The 12,953-nt window shown below is 39.2% G+C and overlaps 1 protein-coding gene across 1 annotated transcript; it reads left to right on the top strand.

The window, feature by feature from the left end:
- Positions 1-8,102: 8,102 nt before the first annotated feature.
- Positions 8,103-12,701, top strand: LOC149184960 (uncharacterized). Its single transcript, XM_089415492.1, has 4 exons — positions 8,103-9,500; positions 9,690-9,947; positions 10,470-11,753; positions 11,838-12,701. The coding sequence occupies exons 1-4, from the start codon at positions 8,103-8,105 to the stop codon at positions 12,699-12,701; spliced, it is 3,804 nt and encodes a 1,267-aa protein (XP_089271618.1).
- The last annotated feature ends 252 nt before the right edge of the window (positions 12,702-12,953 follow it).

The raw sequence follows: 12,953 nt of genomic DNA on the forward strand, positions 1-12,953 counted from the left end.
ATTGCATGGTTCAGCCAAGGAAATATGAGTTTGCTTCAGCCATTCTCATCTATTCTCATATAAGATTGCGCAATGGAGGTAGGCAAGCAACATAGGATATTTGAACCCGTGATTGATTCAGATCTGAGCTAGTTTGTGTGTAACAAGTGGAGATAGTACTGAGTACTTGTGAGGACCATTGTAATATTTATTGTTACATGTTCTCAATCGATATAATATACAGATAGTTGGGGGTTTTCAGCTGTATGCTTTCCCCGGTTACATACTGTGTTAATGTGAGCATGCGATTAATGTTTCATTGTTTTTAATTCCGCAAAATTGATGATCAAGGTAGAGGAGTTTATGTATTATGCATGCATTCCACAAATAGTGTATAATCGGGATAATCTCTGTGAATAAGTGTCATATTATTCAAAATTTCTACAAGGGTAATGATGTATAAGGGTATCTTCGAAAATTATACTGGAAACGTTCAACATACTCTTCTAATGTTTCATTTTGTTTAGCTACCATCTAAAATATTTCATCTTTTAACTCTCGAGACCTACAATAGTCCTGATATTTTTTTAGAAAAGACTCTTTCATTTGATCCCAATTATTTATAACACCACCACCTAATCCCATAAACCATCTTAAAGCAGCCCCTTTTAATGTAGAGGGAAAGAATTTCAGTTATTGGGGATCGGTCGTATAGTCATATCCTCTACACAACACATCAAATTCAAGCAGGAATGCATTCAGATCTTCTGATGTAAGGCCATGGAATGTGGGGATATGCTGAAGAGGAATTTCTTTCATAGGTGCATTAGCTGCAGTATCCACGATGGGGTATTGCAGTGTAGAGGTTTGGGTGTTTGGCTGGTTCTGGGCCATTTGGTCAAATATATTCCAATAGCCTTCTGGGATATCTAGGAGGGTATTCCTAGGTTGTCGAGGAGGAATGGCTCTAATGGGAATGGCCTTTACAACACTTCCTTTATCTGGGATGATGAGAGTACCTAAGGTCTAGGGGGATTCACGTTCTTCAACTTTATTATGAACGACTTTTGCAACACTTCCCTTATCTGGGTTGCTTAATGGCTGAATTACCCTAAGAGGGGATTCTGGTTCTTCAGCTTCTCCTGTTTCTCCTCTTCCTTCATAGAGATTGCTAAGGTTCCCTTCCTGCAATGATTTTGGGCTAGAATTTTCAATTTCTTGAAAATCTTGCTCTTCAGTTTGACTATTCACCTTAGCAAAGGCTAGAGATGGTGATCCTGTGGCCTGAAGGGAACTAGTAGGTTGTCTAGAAGTAACTTTTCTAGGTCCTACCAAAGGTTGAGATTCTGCTTTCTTAAGGATTTCGTCTATAAAGGTCGATCGGCTAAGGGTAACCGGCCCCTTAGCTATATTTAGCTTGGGTAGAGGTTTGGGATTCTTTTCTGGCTTTTCTACTTAGTCATGCACACAAATCAATTGCTAGGTTCTACCTAAAAAAAACAGCAACAAATCTGCAGGAAAGCGGGCAGGGGAGTAAGGCTATTACATAGTCCACATGCAGGTTCTTGCCTTCCGTTTTTAAAACCCTGTTCTTTCCTAACAGGTTCTTACACTACTCTCGAAAAGAAACAAATGGCTACACTCTTCCCCGGAAACGGCACCAAAATGTCGAGCTGTAAAAAGGGTCTTTTTCACCTCTAATTACCTCACATTAACTTATCAATCTAGGAATGGTTTGTTATCTCAAAGGGTGTAGTCAATTTGAGGCAGTCATTTGTCAGACTAATGCTAGTAGTATAGTGCTCAAGAAAATACAAGAGTAAACAGATGCTTAAAAGAAAATCTACTGACAGCAAAGCACTTTAAAGCCTAAATCATGCATTCAGAAGACTAAGTAAATTATCAATCAAGGGTATAGTAACAATAACTCATCCCTCTGTAAACTGATGTAACTCAAGACAATCAAGGAACAAATCGTCAATATGGGAACTAGACAACAAATTTCAGTGCTCGCTACAATTTCAGATCGTTCAATGCAATGGCAATGCAAATAACAGGAAATGGAACAACAATTGTAATTGAAATAGCAACTAGTCTTGATACACAGCGAAACCTTACTCTAAGAAAATGAAGGCAGCAATCATACCCTACAAGAATCAAAGAGAAATCCTTACTCTATAAATAAATCGGACAGCAAATCGAAATGGAACGGCAACCAATTAGCAATGAAATATAGAACAACACTTAGAGCCAATTGTGAATATACAATACTGAAATAATTAACACACACAACACACATAGATATTGAGAGAAACATTAATCTGACTCTGATACCACAAATATTGATCTCAGTTATAAAGGATAAAGATCGTAATTCATAATGGAACAACAATGTCAATTGAACAACAATCGTAATGAAGTGTGACCCATAGACGAATACAGTAATACCAATTTCAGAATATTACAGCTCGGTTACTTTGCAATTGAACAACGATAACATTCTGTAAAGAATAGTAAGGTTACATTAATGACTTAAAGGAACAATAATACGCTATAAAGTCAGAATGAACAATACGACCTTCTTTTTACAGAGACGACATTGTAAATATAACAGAGATGTGATAAAATAATAAAACACACCAGATTACCGATCAAAGCTGATAATGGAAACCACACACGAACTAGAGATAATGGTACAGGAGCAAGTGTTCCACCAGGGTGAGGCCCTTAGCCTCCAGGGATACACCGCTTGAAATTATTCCAGGATCACAGATGGAACAACAACCAGATTTATATTAAAGCATTAAAACAGAGTTACAGTGGATCACTTCTCAATGAGAGTCGATGATCAAAGTTTTGAGTACAACAATAATTTACATAAAGTAACAACAACCCGTCCCCTGGGCTAGTAGTGTTGCCCCTTTTTATAACAGCGAGGCGGAGATATCAATGATGCAAAAATAGTTAATATTGCGATCCCTCAGGATCAGAGGATCCTGAGGGATTCACCAAACTGTTAATTCCAATTATCCCTTTGTTTTCTTGCGCCGATTCGATATCTCCTTTTCCTTTCCTTGGCTGATATGCTTTAGTTTGGATTTTATGGTTTCCTGCCACAGGGACAACAGTTAACTCTACTCTGTCTTTTTCCTTGGGACAACAATATTTCTTTTTTCCCTTTTTCTGCATAAGAAAATGGCGATTATTAGTTATCTTGCGTTACATACAATTCTCATAGATTTTGCCATATTTTCTTATTAATTGCCTAGTTCATGATGCAAAGGAATTATAGGTCCTTAAAGAAAAGATAACAAAATAATCAATAAAACATACCTTCTTCAGTACTCCACAGAGTGGAGACAATAACTCAAATCAGTGACAATTACTATGAAAAAATCTGCACTATAAAGAGAAAAGTGGGCTACATATATGTCAGCAAGAGGAATAAAGGTTGGAATATGCCTTGAATGCATTATAACATTACGAGTTGCATGAACCATCATAAATTAAGGGAAGAGGAAGATAAAAATAATAGTATCAATATTGAGAACCTAAGGTGGTTTAATAAAGGACAAGGAAAATAATAATCTTATACAATCAATATGCATGATTAAGAGTAACACAGAAAACTCACTATAGGTTCTCACATGGAAATAAAGTAAGAACTTGAAGTAGAAGTTAACAATACTAAGTCTAGTTATCAAAAAATTGAGTAAGAAAATATTTTTCATTAGAAAGGAAGGAGCATGCAGTTCACCCATAAGATACATGTCATTGGAATATATAAAGATAGATAGAAAAGAGCGTAAAAGAAGGATTCAGAACTAGTAACGTACCAATAACATACAACAAGTATGGAAAAAATAATATTTCTTGAGCATAGTTCATATTTCTCTTGATACAACTAAAGTACTACTATCAAGAAACCAAATTCAAAATACCATAGGTAGTCTAAATATTACACCTTTATGATTGAGAATTAAATCCCCAATGGTGTTTTGAATGGAATTGTGTTGTGGAAGTTAGACATATTCCTTGTACATTAAGTTCCAATATCTGAGTACCTATAATAATAATAATGCAGAGGGTAACCAATGAAAGAATGTACACAAGAAAGAAAGTCACAACACTATAAGAATTGACTAGATTAAGCCATCTTTGGAAAAAGTTAACAAGATATAAGAACCATGAGTAGGATATACTACATCCAAATCGATAAGACATCTATGTAGTTGACATAAGAGTAACAAAATAATAATTATAAGATAGATTCTAACAAAAACGACAAAAAAGCTCTGAATTAGTAGTAGTGTTAGGAAGAAAAGCAGTTAAGGGTATACATAGATAAGTCCATTAGAAGTTTATTTTCATGATAACATAGGAACCATAAAAATTGTTAAAATAGTATATGCACAATTGACACGATATTCTACAAACAACCCTTTATAAGTGTTATCTTTATACTAGCAAAATGAGAATCAATGCATAATTCTATATATTAAATTATATAGGTAAACAATATTTATGTTAATGGGCATAGACATCAGCTAAATTGTAATAATATTTTGATAGTGCTCACTTTGTGGAATGCACATGGAAATTATGTTGAGTGCATGTGAAAATTAAGAAGCACATATTCAACATATATACCAATGTGTTAAAAGAGAAGAATCTTTAAAAGGAAAAACATGTATGCCTCAAAAATTGAGTCATCATACCAGAGGAAAGAAAGGGCTGATTGAAAACGTGCATGAGAGGAAGTAGTTTCCTTTAGGTTTTGAGGCAAGGTGGAATTCTCTGACAACATGAAGAGCAAGAAAATACTAAAACTGCACAAAACCAATAGAAAGGGAAACATATTTTATCAATTAACATTCGTTAGTCATGAAGCAGTTTCCTTTCGGTTTTGAGGCAAGGTGGAATTCTCTGAAAACATGAAGAGCAAGAAAATACTAAAACTGCACAAAACCAATAGAAAGGGAAACACATTTTATCAATTAACATTCGTTAGTCATATATATCTATATATATATATATATATATATATCTATATATATATATATATATATATATATATATATATATATATATATATATATATATATATATATAATGTTTTCATGTAATGTTATCCAAGAGATAGGGACATAATCACTTGCATCTAATCGAGTGGAAAATAATGCAGGTGGAGTCAAAGGGGACTGTCTAGTAGAAACCAGTGTATTGTAAAAAAGATCTGGCTCTTGAATAGAGTTGTCATTTCAGATAAATGTACAATGATACATGGAAGCAAGAAGATGCAAAGACGAAAATTTATCTAGCCAAAATACAGGAACATAAAAATTGGACAACGAACATCAAGGACAATGTTGATAAAAGGGGAGGAGAATGTAAAATCCCTCCATTGTTGTAATCTTGTTTTGGTTAGAGTGAGCTATAATAGGAAGAATTTCATAAAACAATAAAAAATATCATAATAAATATGTAAAAGAATATTTTTTTTAAATTAATGACTGGAATGTAAGTACAAGGAATCATACACCTTGAGAATGAGATTCTTGCCAAATAAGTATAAACAAATATCTCATTAGAAAATGAGATGGAATATTCTTTCATGATAAAAAAATCTAGATGAAATTCTATATAAACTTAATGGATGGGAGAGAAACATCCATTAAATAACTTATCTGGAGAAATATTCTAAGATTGGATAAAGCATAAAAGCATCACGGGAGAGAAATGCAGGCTTTTATGTAAAAGACCAGGCCAGTGGATGAAAATATCTACAAAAGTGGGACGCAGCTAAAGGAAAATTTATCATGAAAGGAAGGTATTAAATACCTACTAAAGGGATCAAAAGAGGTTTTAGATACATTGGGAAGAAAACACAACTTCATTGTGAACTGGAGGAAAGCAGTTCTAAGTTGGGTGGTAAAGGTGTCAAAATCGTAATTGTCATTCTGCATAACCATTTTGGTCAGATTGTTTGTTATTAGAGTTACTCTTGTAGTAAATGAAATTATAGGAAAATGTTGTTGTCGATTAGAAGGTTGTCAATATATTTCGAGTTCCTCGAAAATTGTTAATCCTAATAAGATAGGGTATTATTGTGATGAGGCGTGTCACTAAGCATAATTTAATTTCCTTAATATGCTTGCAATATATGAAATTAAACTCAATAAAATTTAAACTTACTTCTACATAGTTGATTTATACCTATGTGGTACAAGTATGATGGAGGAGCATCGAGCTCCGAGGAGACAGAAGGTGGTTGACTGTCTCATGGAGGGAACCAGGTTAACAGAATTTGTCATTCATTTTAAATTCTCTTTACTATTTGTTTGATTTTTCCCAGAAGGTCATTTAGAGACGATGGTAATTGAAAACTTTATCTTGTTTTTAAGTTTAGAAATTAGTTAACCATAAATTAGTCTTTAGTACAAGAAACTGTTACACAGTTAGGATAAATTCTGGTAAGCAGTTTAACTGAAAGTGGGAGCAGTTACGCTACCCAGATGTAAAACAGAGAGCAAAGGACAAAAAAAAAACTCTCCTGGAATAAAAAAAGACAGATACATTTCCTCTGAAAAGAAGCAAAACTGTTTTGTTTAAAGAACCACTGTCACATAAATGTATTGTTACTGTTTTCTGTACTAACATTCACTGCAAGAAGGCTATAACAGGCATACTGTAATTTATTCGATTGATGTTATTTGCTTAAGCAACCATTGTAGGTCTTATACAGCAAGCATGCGAATGTGAAACAAAATATTGGGCACATACTGGAATTAACAGACAACAAAGAGAAGGCGTTGCTACGGGAAGCTATTCCACACAGAGAAGAGCAGACTAACAACAACCGATATCACATTAAACCAGGTACAAGCATATCAAACTTAAATGTTTTCCATAAGATTTATAAATGCTGGATATACAGTCTACAAGAGATTCATTTAATGAAACCCTTATGAACAAAACGCACCATAAGTCTCTGAACCTAGAATGCTCATTAAGCTACTGTTCCTTTATCATTAAAGTCATTGTAAGAAACAAGAAAAGCGATTGAACAAACCCACAAAGTGCTTGTACATTTAGCAAACGGGTCGAGTTCATTGAATACCAGAACATACAGATTGTTTACAAGTCGGACAAACGGAGCCGAGTTCATTAAACACAAAAATCTACAGATTGTTTACGAAACTAGCAAACAGAGCTGAGCTCATTAAATACACAAACCCTCAGATTGTTTACAAATTTAACAAGCAGGCCCGAGCTGGACAAGACCCTACCCGTTACACCAAGCTGGAAGGGGTTTTGGGTTGCCTCCATAACGCACAGGGAGCACGAGCCACGGCGGCCAACCACCCAAGCAACCTGCACAAACAAATAGACGTGGGTCAGCGTTTGAGACAAGGGAAACGATAAGAAAACATCTGTAAACGAACATATGCAGCCGCATTGGATATTTACCTGAGTTGGAAGAGCGGCATTGCAAACAACCGACACCCATAACCTGAAGAGCAAAGGAGCGGACCTGTTAGACTCTGGAAGAGGTGGAGAAGCAGGGTTTAACATCGAACCCGAACTTACCTTAAACCCGGATTGAGGCGGAACGATTTGCTGGAGTTCGAACCGAGAGAACCCTGCCATAATAACCAAGGCGAGTTAACAGAGTGTGAAAACAAACTTTGTTACAGCGGAGAATAACCAAAGAAACAGTAAGTCAATCGAGTTACAGTGTGGAGTGGTAACAGCTGGGCACCCTCACAATAATACCAACGAACAGAGGAGCAGAAGGTCGGAGGCACCAGAAGAACCAGCGCCGGAGCGAGGAGCAGAGGCGCCAAGAAACCCTCGCAGAGCAGAACAAAGAACTTTGCACAGTGAGAATGAAAAGGCAAGTGGACTAGGGTTGGTGACAAAAGGCGGGAGTAAGTCAAGGCCTGAAACCGGCAGATGTGCGTTGTTAACCTGTACCACAAGTTAAACCATCCGAAATATCCCGAATCTGTACAAACCAACGTTAATTCGCATTTACATTCGTACGGTGGACACAGTGTCGCCAGGTGGAAAAGGGCTGGGCCATCAAAAGTGGTATCAGAGCAGGTTGACAAATAGGAAGAATGGAGGGTGGTAGAGGAGGAAGAGGAAGAGGAAGAGCGATCCGGAGAGTAGCAGAAGAGGGACTCCGTGAGGAGATTCGCGTTTTGCGAGAAAGATTAGCAGTGGTAGAAGCTGGGGGAAGAAGGAACCCAGCAGATGATAGTGATGAGGATGTGGCAGAACCAGAAGATGAGGTTGAAGGGGTGACACCGGAACTCCGGTTATTAAAGTCAATTTTGTTGTCTAGTCATAAGCCGAAGCATGAGCTATCCACTTATGACGGAAGTTTGTCTGCAGATGTGTTATTGGATTGGTTAAGCGAAGTGAAAAAATATTTTGAGTTTGAGGAAACCAGTGAGTACAAGCAGGTGAAGTTCGCCACCACAAAGCTGAAAGGACATGTGTCCTTGTGGTGGGACAACATTCAAGCGGAAAGAAAGAGGCAACACAAACAGCCTATAAATAAGTGGGCCCGAATGGAGGCCAAACTAAAGGAAAAATTTCTGCCAAAAGATTATCAGATTATGTTGTACAGACAGGTACAGAATTTGAAACAAAGAGGAATGACTGTTAAGGAGTTTACAGAGGAATTTTATAAGTTGAATTTGCGGGCAGGGTATGTGGAAGATACCCCAGAAAAAACAGCCAGATTTGTGAATGGTTTGAGGGGGGAAATACTGGATGAAATCGGTATCCTTTCACCCCGAACGTTGGATGAAGCCTACCAGTTTGCACTGAAGGCAGAGGAGAAAATTAACCGGAAGCAAAACGCCAGGAGAGGAGGTGGAACTGGCAGGGGAAAAGGTAAGGTTTTTGGTAGAGGTAGAAGTGCAGGTTCCAGTGAAGAAGGCAGCAGTTCTAAGTCTGCTGGCACAGCAGAGAGGGACAATAGCACTAGAGGAGGACGACCAGCTCAGCAAGGGCGAGGAAGTGGTCGGGGCAGGGGAACTGTCCAGTGCTATCGTTGCCATAAGTTAGGACACAAATCATATGACTGTCCTGAGGGTGAACCTGTAGGTGGAAGAGGAGCTTATGTTGCTCATCCAGAGGATGCTGAAGCAGCACCTCAAGAAGTGGAAAACGCCCCAGAGACAGGCGAAGCTTTGGTATTGAATAAGGTGCTGTTAAAACCAGCAAAAGAAGTTGCAGAGCCTGATCAGCGAAAAGCTCTGTTCCGGACTGTTTGCAAGACACAGGGTAAGTGTTGTAAGCTGATCATTGATAGTGGAAGTACCGACAACTTGGTAGCAGTAGAGATGGTCGAAAAACTGGGTTTGAAAAAGCTGAAACGCCCCACTCCATATAAGGTGTCATGGCTGCAGAAGGGACACCAACTGTTGGTAGATGAACAGTGTGAGGTGGAGTTTCAGATAGGCAGGTACAAAGACAAAATCATCTGCGATGTTATGCCGATGGATGTCTGTCATATTTTGCTAGGACGACCCTGGCAGTTTGACAGGAGTGCAGTTCATGATGGAAAAACCAATTGTTATAAGTTTGTCAAAGATGGGATCAAGCACACGCTTGTACCCATCAAAGAGGAAAATACAGCAGAAGCCAGTGGAGTGAAGGCATTGCTGATGGGCGGAAACGAATTTATAAAACAGATTGAGGACAGTGAAGTAAATTTTGCTATCATACGAAGACCAAAAGCGGTGATATTGCATACACAGATTTCAGATTTGCCCGAGGAAATCCAGAAGTTGCTGGAGGAATTTGGGGACATCATGGTGGATGACCTTCCAGATGAACTCCGACCCAGGAGAGGTATTAGTCACTGCATTGACTTTATACCAGGGGCAAGTCTGCCAAACAAAGCAGCTTATCGAATGAGTCCTAAGGACCATGAGGAAATCAGGAAGCAGGTCTAGGAGTTGTTAGACAAAGGGTTGATTCGAGAGAGCATGAGCCCCTGTGCAGTACCAACCGTGCTGGCTCCAAAGAAGGGAGGCGAATGGCGAATGTGCACAGATTCCAGAGCCATAAACAAAATTACGGTTAGGTACAGGTTTCCCTTACCAAGAATGGACGATATGATGGATTGTCTGAGCGGGGCAGCTTATTTCTCGAAAATTGACTTGAAGAGTGGATATCACCAGATACGAATTCGAGAAGGAGATGAGTGGAAGATAGCTTTCAAGACGAACGAAGGCTTATATGAGTGGCTGGTGATGCCATTTGGGTTGAGAAATGCTCCCAGTACGTTCATGCGCTTGATGAATGATGTACTGAAGGAGTTTATTGGGAAATCTGTGATAGTTTACTTGGACGACATCTTGATTTTTAGTAAAAATAAGGAAGAACATTTCAGGCATGTTCGTAATGTGTTGAGGAAGTTGCAGTAGAATAAACTGCTGATCAATCTGAAAAAGTGTACCTTTTTTCAGCGGGAGTTAGTATATATGGGCTTTGTAATTGCAGAAAATGAGTTAAAAATGGACCCAGGAAAGGTGGCAGCTATAATTAGCTGGCCTTCACCGGGAAGTTTATTTGAAGTCCACAATTTTCACGGATTAGCGAGCTTCTACAGGAAATTCATCAGGAATTTCAGTGAGATCTGCGCACCTATGCTGGATACGATCAAGAAGACAAATCAGCCATTTCACTGGACTGAGGCAGCGGAAAGAGGTTTCCAGATTTTGAAGAGGAAGATTACTGAAAGGCCGATATTGAGACTGCCTGACTTCAACAAACCCTTTCAGGTTCGTTGTGATGCCAGTAATACAGCCATAGGGGCAGTACTGAGTCAGGAGGATAGACCAGTCGCATATTTCAGTGAAAAGTTGAACGAGAGTAGACAGAAATACTCAACCTATGACAAGGAATTCTATGCAATTGTCCAGGCGTTAAAACATTGGAGGCACTATCTGTTGGGTAATGAGTTTGTTCTGTTTATAGATAACTCTGTGTTACAGTACATTATGCAGCAACATAAATTGAACCACAAGCATGCAGCATGGGTGGAATATTTACAGAATTTTACGTTTGTACTGAAACATATCAGTGGGCAAGCGAACAAGGTGGCCGATGCGCTGAGTAGAAGGGTTCTACTCTTACAGGAAGGTACGATGCAGGTTTTGGGCTTTGAACACCTGAAAGAGCTGTATCAAACAGATGTTGATTTTAAAGAAGCCTATGAGGCTTGTCAAAACCCTCTGTTAAGGAACAACAGTCTGTGGTTGGATTATAATTTACAGGAGGGATTGCTGTTTAAAGGCGGGCAGCTGTGTATTCCCCACTACTCTATGCGAGAAAACATAATTCAGGAGAAACATAGCGGGGGTTTGGCTGGACACTTCGGTGTAGATAAGACGGTAGCACAGGTACGCCATTTTTATTTCTGGCCAAAATTACAGCAGGATGTACAGAGGTACGTGAGTAGGTGCAAGATTTGCCAACTGGCAAAGGGCCACAGTCAGAATACAGGTTTGTACTTACCATTACCCATTCCGAACCGACCATGGGACTCCGTCAGTTTAGATTTTGTTTTGGGTTTGCCTAAGACACAGCGGGGTTTCAATTCAGTAATGGTTGTGGTAGATCGATTTTCAAAAATGGCGCACTTTGTACCTTGCAGGAAGACCAGCGATGCTACTTATGTAGAACATCTGTTTTTCAATGAGATTGTTCGACTACATGGACTTCCAAGGCCCATCATCTCCGACAGGGATGTGAAATTCACCGGTCATTTTTGGCGAACCCTGTGGAAAAAGTTGAACACTCAGTTACAGTTCAGTTCCGCTTATCACCCGCAGACCGACGGCCAAACGGAGGTTGTGAACCGGAGTTTGGGGAACTTACTTCGGAGCTTAACAGGTGAGAATTCCCGGACGTGGGACCGTGTACTAGCTCAGGCGGAATTCGCATACAACGACTCACCTAACCGCAGCACTGGTTACAGTCCGTTCCAGATTTTGTACGGCATGCATCCAAAGTTACGGGATTTGGGAAAGCTTGAAAAACAAAGTGCTGATGGTGAAGATTTCGCTCAAGCAATGAGTAATCTACATGAGCAGGTCAAGCTGAAATTACAAGACAGCAGTCACAAATATAAGCAGCGGGCAGATACCAAGCGCCGGGAAGTTCAGTTCAACGTTGGGGACGAAGTCCTTGCGTATTTACGTAAGGAGCATTTTCCAAAACGGGGGTACAACAAACTAAAGTTTAAGAAGATTGGTCCCTGTAAAATCATTCGAAAATTTTTTGCGAACGCCTATGAGTTACAGTTGCCACCCAGGATTGGTATTTCTCTCATTTTTAATGTGGCAGATCTGTTTCCCTATGTCGCAGGTTCGGGAGACAATGCAGCAGCAGAGCCACCGCGGGACACCAGTTGTGAGGAACATTCATGGATGAGACAGATGCCAATGGCACCACCCCTTGAGATCGAAGGGATTCTGGACACACAGGTAGCTAAGCGCACATGCAGGACGGAATATCTGCGGTATTTGGTCAAGTGGAAGAACCGTCCGATAGAGGACAGTTCGTGGCTGAACGCGACGCAGATACAGAAGGCAGGCTATTCTGTCGACGACCTCATGGAACGGAGCCATGACTTTTTGCCACCCCGGGGGCCTGATGCAAAAGCATCCAGCTTCGAGGAGAGAGAAGGTGGTTGACTGTCTCATGGAGGGAACCAGGTTAACAGAATTTGTCATTCATTTTAAATTCTCTTTACTATTTGTTTGATTTTTCCCAGAAGGTCATTTAGAGACCATGGTAATTGAAAACTGTATCTTGTTTTTAAGTTTAGAAATTAGTTAACCATAAATTAGTCTTTAGTACAAGAAACTGTTACACAGTTAGGATAAATTCTGGTAAGCAGTTTAACTGAAAGTGGGAGCAGTTACGCTACCCAGATGTAAAACAGA

The sequence above is a fragment of the Pinus tabuliformis genome, chromosome 3_2, assembly GCF_031772625.1.
Source record: "Pinus tabuliformis cultivar Carrire ecotype Pingquan chromosome 3_2, CPIR1, whole genome shotgun sequence".
NCBI lineage: Eukaryota > Viridiplantae > Streptophyta > Pinopsida > Pinales > Pinaceae > Pinus > Pinus tabuliformis.